This window comes from Schistocerca nitens, chromosome 1 (genome assembly GCF_023898315.1).
Source record: "Schistocerca nitens isolate TAMUIC-IGC-003100 chromosome 1, iqSchNite1.1, whole genome shotgun sequence".
In the NCBI taxonomy this organism is placed as follows: Eukaryota; Metazoa; Arthropoda; class Insecta; order Orthoptera; family Acrididae; genus Schistocerca; species Schistocerca nitens.
Genome location: NC_064614.1, coordinates 1,079,477,707 through 1,079,492,775, shown reverse-complemented (window position 1 = coordinate 1,079,492,775; position 15,069 = coordinate 1,079,477,707). Strand labels below are relative to the sequence as shown.

The 15,069-nt window shown below is 40.3% G+C and overlaps 1 protein-coding gene across 3 annotated transcripts in view; it reads right to left on the bottom strand.

Moving 5' to 3' along the window:
• LOC126198284 (armadillo segment polarity protein) overlaps positions 1 to 15,069 on the bottom strand; it is a 91,724-nt gene that overhangs the window by 46,745 nt on the left and 29,910 nt on the right. For all 3 annotated transcript variants that reach the window (XM_049934708.1, XM_049934710.1, XM_049934709.1), the window contains exons 3-6: positions 1,551 to 1,778; positions 621 to 808; positions 361 to 510; positions 70 to 224 (exon numbers count right to left, since the gene is read on the bottom strand). In XM_049934708.1, coding sequence (XP_049790665.1) covers positions 70 to 224; positions 361 to 510; positions 621 to 808; positions 1,551 to 1,778 — 721 coding nt within the window. The remainder of the gene's footprint in view (positions 1 to 69; positions 225 to 360; positions 511 to 620; positions 809 to 1,550; positions 1,779 to 15,069) is intronic.

Genomic DNA, 15,069 nt, shown 5'->3' with positions numbered 1-15,069 from the left:
TGAAATCACAGGTTGGAACTTCAATATTACTTTCATACGAATAGGTAACCAATTTTCTTCAAGTCGTACCTGAGCAGTTTTACGAGAGCTGGAATGCCACCACTTTTGAAAATGGCAAGCAAACCCTGACGATGGTGAGATAAGTTGTGTAATGTACCAACAGCTGCTTTTGTCGACTCCAGATCATTGCTATTTGAAATTGCTCGTACCAAAGCAGCAACCATCTGTAAAGGCCATTCAAAATGATGGTGTCAGTGAAACTGAATACCAGGAGATTGGATGAAGAGAGACCTTCATATTTTTAACTTGAGTTATTAAATACTTGCACAACACAGAATGATAAAAATGACAGTTTATTACCTGTGGACTGTTCATGATAGCATGCCTTGATGCTTCCTTTCTTGACAGTTGGTGAACCATCATTGCAGCTTGAGAAACTACAACCTGATCTTCATCATTCAACAGTTTTATAAGTTCAGGTATTGCTCTAGTTGCCAAATCAGCATCATCCTGTAGGATGTGAAAATACACATATGAGCAATGGAAATCATACAAAGCTACAGGGGTCAATACTACAGGGCAAATCCAGTACGCTGAAAAATAATGTAAACATTTCACACCTGGTAATTAATTAGGTTGACTACTGCATGTTTGAGCATCTGGCTTGGTTCTGCTAGACGTTGAACTGCGGTTGGCTGAGCTGGATCAAATTGTGTGGATGGAATCTCTATGCCTTCTTCTAGAGTTTCGGGGAACATTGCAGCACGAACTCTCTGAGAACGTGTCTGACTCAATTGCTGATTCATCTCTGTAAATCCAGCAATGAACATAAAATTAAAACAACATACATTAGGAAAAAATGAGAAATTAACATCTACGCAAAAAAGAAATCCATTTCAAATAACTTATAATTTATGAGTTTAATCTATAACCAATGGAATACGAATGCTTTGGAATGAAGTGAGGAGACTGGAGAGTTTCACTTACACAAAAAAATGCTTTTGGTTTGAATATTAACATTTCAATGAACTAAGAACATACTGTTTGAAACATCTCAACAAAGCTTACTTCATAGCCTTTGTAGACCTACAGCAATGTTTATCGTGTTGTACATGGTCGCACTGTACAAAATATAGATAATGATAATGCTCCACAGTTAACTTTGATTGCTAGCATCATGTAACCTACCACCCTATTACAATAATGACATTGAGATAACAAGTAAACTAACTACGAAATTCAACTAATCGCACTTACTAATGCAAGTATGGTGTACATTCAATGTTTGTTTTCTGAAATATTCTTTGCCTTCTAGAGTTGACACAGTGAAATGTGACTGAATAATAATCACAATGACACACTTATCAGATTATCATTAGACATTAATTCCAGAGTCGACAAAATATTGTAAAACAACTTTGATACAACTCTTAAATAAAACAGCATAGAAAATATCCATTATGATAAATATATTCTGTAATGCAGTTGTGCCTGTAGTATTCAATATTATATTTTTACATGTAAACATAAAGAAATTAAAATATGCTTACCATCAACTTGGTCCTGGGTAAAACCTTGGGCAAATCCTTGATCTAAGTCAAACATCAGTTGGTCTGACTCCATGTCTTCTTCTTTTCCAGTCAATGATGGAGCCTGGGTTGTGGCTCCAGAATGGATACCTGAATCACCCAGGTAAGAGTTTTGCTGCCACATGATGGTTTGTTCTTTTGCTGAACCTATGGGTAGATCACTTGGCTGTTGATAATTGCCGTGTGATACTAAACAGAAAAAAAGATAAATAAAAATAAAAAAAAAACATCATACACTACAACATGAAAATTCTAAATATAATACAAATACAAATGGCCAAAAACATAACAGAAGCCCTTAAACCAATAAAACAATCTATCACTAAAAGAAGAAATAATAATAATAATAATAATAATAATAATAATAATAATAATAATGTTGCAACATTACTAGTAATGAAAACATACACATGGGAAAAAAATTAAATTGCAATTTTGGCCCCCCTCCCCAAACACACACACGTGGATAAGCAAGTGTGCACTCCCATCTCCATCCTGAAGAATACTATGGCCAAAAGCTTGTACGTAGGTCTTTTCGTCTTGCCTGTCTGCAACTCAATGTGTCATCTTTACAGTGAGTAGCAACCTATCCTTTTCATAATATCGTAAAAGTAACAAATTAAGTGCACACAATCCAATGGCAGATTTCAGATCCATATCCAGGTTATGTCGCTGCTAAAAGAAGTATTTCAATCAATTTCTAAGCAAAGACAGTTTAAAATATCTCAAAGATTGCTTCAGAGTTTTTGTAGATCTATAGCAATGTCTAAATATTACTTCTTTCAATATGATTCCATGAAAAATATAGCTAAGGAGCAATATGGCAAAAGGTTACTTGAATTAACCACATAGAGTGGGGTGCAAATCCCAGAGAAATTATTCTGTTTTGGGTTTTCTGAGCTTTGAGACAAATGTTGGTAAAGACAAATGGTGATAACACCAGCCAAAGAGAGGACAGTTGCTTCCTATCACTGTCCTTGTTCAATTAAACTAACACCCTGTTCTTAATTATATGGATGCAAATGGAGGAAGCATTATACAGTAGTTAAGTGTCCCACTGACTACAAGACTAGAGACACAGTACAGATTCTGTTTGGACAAGAATGGACAAGGAATCCAGCTGTGTTTTTCTCAGAGGATTCATCCTGGTATCTATGGAAATGATTGAAAATCTAATCCTGGATTGCCTGGTTTGAACCCCATTTCCTCAAATCTGAATCCATTGTTTTTGTATAATCTTGCTCAGTTGGATGTCAGTATGATGTTTATAATGATCCAATCTTCCTCCTTTTCAAACTGCAAATATATATAACAAATATCTCTCCGAGGCTGTTCACAAACGAATCAGTGAGAGTGAGTTGATTCTTGAGTAGTCTACCGTATTCTGACAAACTCACCAAATAGTGTTAGCTGTCCCAACAGTGGAAAAAGATTCAAAGAGTAGTATATGCGTCAAAAATTAGCGTGTCAAAGTGATCCACAAACTACAGCAGTACCATGTGTCCAAAAGTCTCTCTGCAGTGGCGAGCCTAATGTGTCTTGCTTTGCAGGGCGCTTAAGACTGGCAGCACATTCAAGTCTCGCCTGTAGATGTTCCATTGACATGCAGTGGAAGGAGGTGGTGGCGGGAGGAGGGAGGGGGGGGGGGGGGTTGGGAGGTGTTGTAGTGTTATGTATGCATTGCAGCTGTTAGTTGTGTAATGGTCTAGTCCTTGTGTAAGCTGAGTGCAGTGAGAATGCTTACCATTGCAGAAAGAGTGTTTTTAGTGGAACAGCTTTTCCATACAGGAGGAAACTTTACGAAGCATGCGAGGTGGCAATTTAGATTGTGTTTTCCTGCTTTGAGATGTTCACATTGTGATACTGAACATGATTTAATTCACAAATTTCAGACAACAGATTCAGTTCATAATGTGCCACGAACAGGTAGGCACACAATTTTAACAGAACGGAAGATTGACGATACTTCAGACATCATGTTGCAGAGTCCAACAAAATCACTGAGGAGATTATAGCAACAGACTAAAGTCTCTCATACAACAGCATGTAAGGTCATAACTGAAAAACTGGGGATGTATCCCTACAAAATTGCTATGCAGCAATTACACTTTATGGGCCATGTGAAACAAATAGCATATTATGACTAGTTTCAGCAATTTGTTAACTGACACGGAGCTGGTGTTTCAGATCGAATCTTTTCCAGTGATGAGGTTTGATTTCAACTATCTGGCTACATTACTTACCAAAATTCACAAATTTGGTCATCAGAAATCCCACACACTTTAAGAGAAAATTGGTGTGTGGGTTGCCACAACAGAGTGGGAATTATAGGGCTGATCTTTTTGGATACTACCGCCAATTCTGGTGGCAACTGTTCCCTGATAAGTTATCCATCTATCGCCCAGATGAATGAAAATATGAAAATACAATCAATCATTCATTTTTCCAACAAGACAATGCTACTGCTCATATGGTGCACCAGTCCCTATGACTTTTAGATGAAATCTTTGAAGATGGAGTAATTACGAAAGGCCTCTGGCACCCCCAGTTAACGGATCTGTCTCCACCCATTTCCTTTGGGATGCGGCTAAAATTTTTGTACATCAAAATAACCCAAATACATCAGATGAACTGGAGACAGCAATAACTGATTATCTGCATTCAATTACATGTGAAACATTGGTCAGGGTGCCTGTTGATTTGTCTCGGGTTCTTCAGTCGGCGTTTGTCTGATGATTTTTCAATGTTTTGCCAGCACAAGTGGCTGACGTTATCAAAGCTTCACTCTCCATTGCTGGTGGTGGACTGCAGTTGCTCTTGTAGCCACAGATTATATGTACCTGGCTTGCCAACGTCCAAGGGCTTTTCGGTGGTCATTTCTGGTGCAGTTCTCCTCTTGTTATTTGCATCTTGCAACCATAGTTTACTGTAGCAAAGCAATCCAAGAACCATTCACCTTGAGGCTTTTTTCTTTCTTGTTAAAGCTATTCTCATGTTCTCATGCTTGTGTATTTCTATAGCTTCTCTGAACATCTGCCCCAACCTGCAGTGCCACTTATGTTCTGTGATCCTGATGTTGACTGATAGTCCAGTCATTCAAACATAAACTTTTCTGCATGTGCGGGTATGCAGAATATTGTCGACATCGCAAGTGGGTCCCTTTACTCGTTTGCCGATCTGAAACTCTCTTTGATCTTTGTTGGTTTATATATAGTCTTCACGTCTTGTTTGCAGAATAGAAGGCCGATTCTGTCCATGATTCTGGGTATGTGTAGTATAAAGGCCTTACTAGAGATTTCTTTTTCTGATGTGTCACTTCACTGAGTGGTATGACTGTGTTACATTTCTTATATAACTCTTGGAGTACCCATTACCTCTCAAAACGCTTGCCAGGTGTTGCTTCTCACATCTGAGGAGCTGCAGTTCATATATTTGTCTTGCTCCCATTACGAGTGCATTAATCATGCCTCTTTTTCTGGTTTGGTTGGTGATCTGACAGTATGTGCAGGTATCAATCCATGTGTCAGTTTTCGATACATGCTGTGTCCCAGGTTTTTGCCATCCCTTGTCACCAGCACATCTAGAAAGGATAGCTATTTATCCTTTTCTACTTCCATGGTAAATTTTTCCATGAAGCAGTTGGCCACCACTGGACTAAGAGAATTACCCATGGCGACACTCCCAGCTGTTCAACAAAGTTGCCACTCCATGTGAAATAGCTCATGGCGAGACATGCATGAAAGGGCTTGGTGATGTCTTGCAAGAAAATGGAACTGATGCGTTTCAGAGGGTTGCTGAGAGGCATTTTGGTAAACAAAGAAACAACATCAAAGCTGACCAGGATATTGTTTGGTTCAAGTTTTAGTTTCTTTAGCTTCTCAATGAAATGTCCTAAATCCTTTATGTATATGTCAGTCTTCCCCACACGTGGCTGGAGGAGAGAGGCCATGTATTTTCCCAGTTTATACATCAGTATGCCAGGGGCACTACCAATCAGTCTTAATGGAAAAATATTCCTATGGATCTTCGGTAATCCAGACAGCTGAGTTGGTGGCGCTCCTGTGTTGCACAGGTTTCTCTGTATGCCGAAAGAAGAAGCCTTGATTAACCGATTCATATTCCATGTAATCCGCTGCATCAGATCTACACCTTGTTTTCGGTACGTCATTGGATCTAATAGGTTCCGGATCTTCTGCTCATAATCTTTGGTCTTCATGACGACAGTCGAATTTCCCTTATCAGCAGGCAGTACCAAAATACTCTTGTCTGCATTGCAAGCTGGCAGTTTTGCTTGGCACAGTGTCCTAGCTTTTTCAGTGTGTATTTCCTCAACTCGGAATGGTCCGAATGGCCGCTTTGCTATCACCAATGATGCCTTCCATAAGTAAAGTTCTTGGGACGATAGTGAAATTCCTTCCTTTTTGAAGGACAGACTGTTTCTTTTTGGTCAATCATCATTCACTGAGATTGACCACTATGCATGATATGTGGGGAAGTGCCTTGTCAATCAGCTTCTGGCATCTTACAAAATTTTTCTTCAGTCGCTTAGTGCAGCGACATATACATAAAGGATTTAGGACATTTCATTGAGAAGCTAAAGAAACTAAAACTTGAACCAAATGACATCCTGGTCAGCATCCTAGTCAGACTTAGTTCTGAATGCTCCTGTGAGTGATGCTGTTGATCTTGTCCAAGTTGTCTCGATGCATTCTGCTACTTAGTTGATAGAAAATGTTAAATGTTCCTCATCCATTCTTGCCAAGTACCACTGTGTTGCATGAATTTGCTTACTAGGAAAAGCTCTTTCCATCCTACCATATATACCATGTGCTTTTGTGGTGGTGAAAAGGTTCTTACATTTGAAAAACTTCGGTGTAGCCCTTTCATGCTGACACCGTGACAGAAAGGCAAGAGAGGACATCAATTGTTCTTTCTTCTTTCGTTGTTGGTCATGGCCTCAGTACAACTGCATATCCGCTCCCTGTAGAGATGTAGTACAAAATTGTTATGGCTTTTGTGCCCACTTGTGACAAATTGCCTGTGGGCTCCTGTCTTGGGTTCTTTGGCCAACATTTTTTTGGTGATTTTTCTGACGTTTTGGCAGCACGAGTGGCTGGCATAGTCAAAGATCCACCCTCCGTTGCTGGTGGTGGACTGGAGTTGAGCTCGCAGCTGCAGATTATATGTACCTGGTGTGCCAATGTGGTCATTTCTGGTGCGGTTTTCCTTTCACTACCTGCAATCATCATTTGCAGGAGCACAGGAATCCAGGATCTGTTCAACTTGGTTTTCCTCTTTCTTCTGGAAACTATTCTCATGTTCTTCTCTAAACAAGCGGGTGTGATAGATCTCCTCTACAGCCGTCGGTGAATTTTACTATGGGGTCAGCCTCAAACTGCGCGTGCTCTGCCATGGTTGATTTCTTCACCTGTCCCAATATCACACTGGGAATGTATGGCACAAAGGTCGTGTATCGAAACATGACACACATGGACCGATACCCGCACAAACTGTCGAATCACCACCCAAGCCAGAAAGGGGCAGGATTAACACACTTATAACTCGAGCAAGACAAATATGTGAGCCGCAGCATCTCACATATGATATGCAACACCTCGAAAGTGTTCCGAGGAGCAACGGGTACTCCACCAATAATATAAAAAGTGTAAATGAGTCAGACACTTGACACATTCCAAGAGTGACGACCAGAATCGGCTGTGTATTGCGAGAACATAGCTTGACAACTATTTATAAACTGACAAACAAGGATCCACTTGCAATGTTGGGAATATACCGCATACCATGCACATGCAGAAACGTTTATGTTGGAATGACTGGGCGATCAATCAACACCAGGATCACAGAATGTAAGTGGCACTGCAGGGTGGGACAGGCTGAAGAAATTAGTCACGACAGAGCACACACTATATGAAGCCGAGAGAAGCTATAGAAATACACAAACATGAGAACACCTTCAATAAGAAAGAAGGAAGCCTCAACATGAATGGATCCTGGATTCCGTGCTGCAGTGAATGATGGTTACAGGTAGCAAGAGGAGAACCGCACAGGAAACAACATCGGAAAAGCCCTTGGACATTGTCGTGCCAGGTACATATGATCTGCGGCCGCAAGCTCAACTCCAGTCCACCACCAGCAATGCAGGGTAAAGCTTTGACAATGCCAGCCACTGGTCCTGGTGAAACGTCAGAAAAATCATGAAACAAATATCGGCCGAAGAACTCGAGACAGAAGCCAACACGCAGTTTGTCAACAAATGGCCACGAAAGCCTTAATTTTGTACTGGTAGTACACGAAAGAGGAAAACATTTCCAGCATCTACTGTGATAATGGTGAGTACAGTGTATCTAATTGTAAATTAATTAATTTCAATGTTTTAATTGTAACAATGTTGAATACCATCTCGCATCATAACTGCAGCCACTAGGAGTGAATCCCAGCCCCTAGCTTATACAGGGACACTAATGTGCTGCCAACATCAAGGCGAGGCGAGGTGAGACACGCAGAGGTCGCTACTGCAAAGAGACTTTGCAGATGGACTGTAGTTGACACAAAAAAGTGAAAGCTTATTCTTAAAATTATAAGTGTGGTCATTTCAAGATAAGGCAAGAAATATATTAGCTTCTTCCACATATATCTTGCAAAAGTCCACTTCCCACCTGGGCTTTTATACATATTAGGGGGGAAAAAATTACCTTCAAAAAGTGGAGATTATGGGACCTAAGAAGATGGGTGGTATGGTTTGGAAGGAGAAAATTAATAATTCAAGATACATAGTCATAATTCACCAAAAGTTGAATGGTTTACTACAAAACATTTCAACATCATAAAAATAAAGTAATTGGAAATTATCTGTAACATTTTTCTGATTAAGTGCTTCAGTTCTTATCAAATCTTAAAGACACATTAATGTTGCTGTTGCATGAATATACCAGGAAAAGAAAGAGAATGCAAGTCACAAACCAGTAAGTAAAACAGTAATGAACCTCGCTTCATGGCAGAAAAACGAAATTATAAATATGGCCTATTCCATCAAAACTGTTGTTCACAAATAATAACACAGCTTACAGTTTCATACCTGCATGTCTGTTGTTATTTTGTCTTTTTTTGCGTACAAATTCTGGGCAATTTGTTCCTATTCAAATATATACCATCTGTAATGTCTTCAGACTGTTTCTACATGTGACTCCCTGCATACTACTAGCAGCAAATATAAAATTATGCAACTTGAAATTTTTACTACTTTTCCTACTTTCATTTCCATTACATTATTGGTCCATACTTTTTCTGCATAATTTTCTCTCCTCAAGAGTAGTCAACAGAACATAAATGAAGTAAATTACACTTTATAAATAAATGTTGGCAACACTTTATTTGGGTGCAGCATTTATGCCACTGCCGATATTTACTATTTGTCAAGTAATTGAAGATACTTCCAATGCAAGACGAGGGGGAAGAGAAAAAAAAAAAAAAAAAAAAAAAAAAAAAAAAAAAAAAAAAAAATCCCAAGCGGATTTCCTACCCGGTGTCTCTACATAATAATGAAAAATACAACATGCGGCATAAAAATATTTTGCGACTGTAGACAACCTCCCACAATATGGAGGAATCTTAGAGAGTTTTCCTTGGCCATATCAACTTGAGTGTTCATAATCCTCTACACAGAGTGCCCCAGGAAAAATGGTCAATATTCAGGGATATGACAGGTGCACTCGCTCGAAGCAAAAGACTTGATATGGACATCTGCCCTAGTCTGAAAGGTTTCCAAGATAGAACAAGTTTATATAAATTTGTTTTTGGGCTAGTGGCATTCATCTGTGTGTCTTGCTCATCCAACCTTTTTGATGTTTTATTCTAGCCTAACTTACCACACCACTTTCAACCTCTTTTATCAGGATGTATTTCTGCCAATAAACCAGCCCACTGAGCGCACAGTTGTCCATGGCATGTTGGGAGTTAAGCAGAGAGAGGGATTGAGTGCATACTTGAGAGCAACATCAGTTAACTATGTTTGTGTACACATTGGTTAAAATGCAACATATCTACACTTATGAAGAACAAGCAGATATGGTGTATGGTTACAGCTTCTGCAGTGGTAAGAGCTGCTGCTGTCAAAGAAGCCATTGGCACTTTATGACACATCAAATTCTTGATTGTAGAGCGTTTACCAGTTTCAGCAAACTGTGTGAAACAGGCATCCATTAAAGTCCCCCCCCCCCCCCACCGCAGAATACGTAGTACCATAACCTGTGCAGTAATAGCAACATGTTGTTGAAATGATATTGTACATACCAACATCATATGAATATGTATATGACAAACATTACACGGGGAAAACTTGTACCCATTTCCCATACAGTGTGTCCACAATCTGAACATTGACAACACTGTCACACAACTTGAATTTTGTCAATGGTTAAAAGACAATAATCATCATTTGCTTCAATAAATGCTACTCGCTGATGAAGCCACGTTTACATGGAATGGTGTCAACATATATAATAATCACTGATGGTCACAGTAAAATCCACACGCTATAGTGGAAACCAATTTCCAAGCTCGCTTTTTGATCAATGGTGCGGCATAACTGAACATTTTCAGAGCTCCAGTCATTTTAGGAGGGTGAATGATGGGGCGGAATTACTTGTATTTTTTGGGAAATTAATTTATTGAACATCTTGAGGATGTTCCTTCGGCCATGAAGACTACAATATACATAAGTGATCTGAAAGACAAGGTGAGCAGCAATTTACAGGTATTTGGTTATGATGCTGTGATGTACAGGAAGGTATCACTGAGTGACTGTAGGAGGATACAAGGTGACCTAGACAGAATTACTAATTGGTGTGGTGGTGGTGGTAGCTTGCTCTAAACGTAGAAAAATGTAAATCAATCCGGATTAGTAGGAAAAAAAATCATGTACTGTTAGAATACAGCATTTGTGGTGTGCTGTTAGACAGTCGCATTGATTGAATATCAAGGTGTAGCACTGCTAAGCGATATGAATTGTAATGAACATGTCAGGTTGGTAGTAGCCAAGGCGAATGGTTGATTTCGGTTTATTGGGAAAATTTTGGGAAAGTGTGGTTCACCTGTAAAGGAGGTAGCATTATAGAACGCTGGTGTGACACATTCTTGATTACTGCTCGAGTGTTTGGATCCCCCCCCCCTCCCAAGGTCGGATTAAAAGAAAACATCAAACCAATTCAGAGGCGTGCTGCTAGACTTATTACTGATAGGTTTGCCCAGCAAACAAGTTATTACAGATATGCTTCACGAATTCAAATGGGAATCCCTGGAGGGAAGACAACACTCTTTATGCAAGGTACTATTGATGAAATTTAGAGAACTGGCATTTGAGGCCGACTGCAGAGGACGCGCAGCAGAAGCACTTGTGTGATAAACTGTAAATTAATTTAGTCTTTGTTTTTTGTTCACGTGCTTCTGCAAAGAAGAGAAATGTACGTGTGGTTTTTACTGTGTAGACTACTGGTTAGAAAATTAATCATATTTTTTGTTTTTGCGTAAGTCTTGAGAATATCCTTGTGTAGGGTGGCTTCCTGGTGTAAATTTTCTGTGTAGAGAAATTTATATATGTTTAATAGTTTGCGGTCTCAGAGTTCAATGAGAAATCTGCACAGCAACTTTTATTGTTACTTTCTTCTCTTTTGCTATATTTTCAAACTCAGTAGTGCAATTTGAGACCTTACTCTATTTTATACACAGTACACTATGGCTAGGGACTGTGCTTGTTCTGAGCGGTCACAAGGAGAGTTGGCTGCTGTCCGTGAACAGCTGGAAGTCGCGTTGGCTACTGTTGACAAGCTTCTAGCTAATGCTCGAAGCTGTGGTGATGTTGGGGCGCCAGTGACAAGATGGGCGACACCTTTGGTGTCACTGGAATGCCTTGGTGGCCCGGACATCACTGAGGCTTTTGATACGCAATATCTGACCAGTCTGTCCTCACTCCAGAGTGGGTGGCTCACAGTGGTGAGTTCGCATGACACTGGGCAGAAGGTGAAAGAGGGAGCAGGCCATGTGTCTGGCTCCCTACGTCTTTAGCAAGAGGTAAGAGGTGCTTCCTAGTGTTGATGATTATTCTGAGCCAGCACGGGTTGCCTCTCCTTTTAGGCCAGCAGTCAATTTTCCTGCCCAGTCTGGACAAGTACAGAGGGTGGGTATGCTAGTCATTCGGAGCTCCAATGTTAGGCAGGTGATGGAGCCCCTCAGGGAAATAGCAGGCAAGACGTGAAAGAATTCCACAGTGCATTTGGTATGTTTGCCGGGAGGTCTCATCCGTGATGTGGAGGAGGACCTGCCGGCAGCTATCAAGCGCAATGGGTGCTACCGGTTGCATGTAGTGGCACATGTTAGCACGAATGACGCTTGCTGCTTGGGTTCTGAGGCCATCCTCAGCTCCTTTCGGTGGCTGGCTGATTTGATGATGGCAAATAGCAACGCACGCGGGGTGCAGGCTAAGAAGTCTATTTGATTGCGGTCCTCTGGTTTAGAGCAGTGTGGAAGGTCTAAACCAGAGGCTCAGACAGCTCTGTGACAGTGTTGGATGTGAATTTCTTGACCTCTACTATCGGGTGCAGAATTGTAGGGTTCTCCTTAATAGGTCACGTGTGCACTACACACAGAAAACGGCTACTACGGTAGTGGAGTACGTGTGGCGTGCACATGGTGCTTTATTAGGTTAGAGGACCCCTCCCTTGGGAGCAAACACGAATTGCCTGTTGAATCAGCCACAATGACCTCACAGAATCTTGGTCGTCGCAGTTCAGAGATACAAAAAATTAATATGATTTTAATAAACTGCAGGAGCATCCAAGGAAAGGTCCCAGAATTATTATTGCTTATTGAAGGTTATAATGCACAGATAGTATTGGGAACAGAAAGCTGGTCGAAGCCAGATGTCAATGACAATGAAATCCTAAGTTCAGACTGGGATGTTTATCGCAAGGTGGCGGCGTGTTTATTGCAGTAAAAAATTCGATAAAATCTAGTGAGGTTATCACAGATTACAAATGTGAAATAATCTGGGTGAAACTGAGTACCAAAAATGGTCAAAAATGGTGATTGAACGCTTTTGTAGACCACCTGGGTCAGGATCTGTAGTTGTAGAGCACTTCAGACATAGCTTGCAGAATACAGTTAGTAATTTTCCTGATCATGCCAAAGTAACAGGGGGTAACTTCAACTTGCCAGGTATAGACTAGGAGTGTTAAGCCAACAAAACTGGTGCCAGAGACAGGGAGGGAATAGTGTGGCATTGCTCTGGATGTCTTGTCCGAAAATTACCTTGAGCAGATAGAGGACCAACTCGTGAGGATAAGGTCTTAGACCTCCTGGCAAAAAACAGACATGAACTTATCGAATCAAGTAACATAGAGGAAGGTATCAGTGATCACAAGGCTGTGACAGCGTCTATGACGACGGGTCCTACAAGGAATGTAAAGAGAGGTACGAAAATATATTTGCTCAGCAAGGCTGACAGGATACAAATTTCAGAATATCTCAGCACTCAGCATCAAATATTCGGTGATGAGAATGAAGATATGGAGAACAAAAGGAAAAAATTCAAAGGCATCGTTCAATATGCCCTAGACAAATATGTTCCGAGTAAGGTTTTAAGAGATGGGAAAGAGCCACCATGGTTTAATAGCCATGTTAGAAAATCGCTACATAAACAAAGAGCACTTCATCTCAGATTCAAGAGAAGTAAAAACCTAGCTGACAAACAAAAGCTGAACAAAGTGAAAATGAGTGTAATGAGAGAAGTGTTCAATGATTTTTAAAGTAAGACGTTGTCAACTGACCTGAGTACAAACCCTAAGAGATTTTGGTCATATTTAAATCAGTAAGTGGGTCAAAATCATCTATTCATTCTCTCTGCGACCACATCAGCACCAAAACGGAAGATAACAGACAGAAGGCCGAAATACTGAATTCGGTCTTCCGTAGTTGTTTCACCGTGAAAGATCGCAACACTGTCGTTCAATCGTCGTGCAAACATTGAAATAGCGGATATTGAACTAAAAGGTTCTATAAAGATTATGCGAAAGAACTTGCTCCCTTTCTAGCTGTAATTCATCGTAGATCACTTGAGAAATGAAAGGTACCTAACAACTGGAAAAAAGTGCAGGTCATTCCCACTTTTAAGAAAGACCTATATCATTTATGTCAATCTGTTGTAGAATTATGGAACATGTTTTATGCTCAAGAATTATGACGTTTTTGGAAAATGAACAGCTCCTCTACAAAAATCAACAGGGATTCCCCAAACAGAGATCCTGTGAAACTCAGCTCGCTCAGTTCCTCCACGAGATCCACAATGCAGTGGACAATGGCACTCAGGCTGATGCCGTGTTCCTTGCCTTCAGTAAGGCATTTGACAGCATCCCACATTGCTATTTAATGAAAATAATATGAGCTTACAGAGTATTGGAGCAGACCTGCGATTGGATTCAGGACTTTCTTGTGGACAGAACTCAACATGTTCCTCTTAACGGAACTAAATCGACAGCGGTAAAGGTAATATCCACAGTACCACCGAGAAGTGTGATAGGACCGTTGCTGTTTACAGTATATATAAATGATCTAGTAAAAAGCGTCAAATGATCTTTAAGGCTATTCGCAGATGATGCCAGTTGTCTGTACCAATGTAGCAATGCCAGAAGATAGTAAGAATTTGCAGAACGACTTGCAGAATTGATGAATGGTGATGGCTCTGGCAGTTGGCCCATAATGTAAATACAGTAGAGCGTACATTATCCGAAGTAATTGGGGGCCATGGGTGTTCGGAAAACTGGTTTGTTCGGATAATCGAAGTGTACATGTTAATTTGCCAAAAAGAAGTACTGTACAGTAAATTTATTCATAAAAACAGGCATCTCTTTTAGTATTACAAAGTAACATACAAAGGCAACTTCAGTAGGAATATATAGTATGTGGCACAGTTTATTAAACAAAAATATATACATATTACATACGCATTTTGCATGAACAATACACACAATATACAAAATTAACGTTTAAAAAAATCCTTTATTTTGGTCTGTCTGAGCAAGCCTACACGCTTACGAGCAGCTAAGTCACATACTTTTTTTCATTATAGATCTCTGAAACTGGTCACTTTTCATTTTGGGCTTTAAACCATCGCAAGGCAGTATCTAAACAAGTGAACGCCTCAGGAGCTGTTGGTATACTTTTATCTTCACTTTCTGGAGCACTGATCGATGAGATGCTGGTGGCGTCATCTTTATCAGTGACGACATTTACAATGTTGCTGTCCTGCATGATTTGGTGTCCTGGATCTGCATCATTGATATTCATCCATTCATGAATGTCTTCTTCATGTGAAGGCCCCATTAGAAGCAATGTTCCGCCAGCAGCGGCCCAGTGCAGCGACTACTGTGGGAAACTTGGTTTGGGAGTGAGGGGGATGATGGACGGTAGG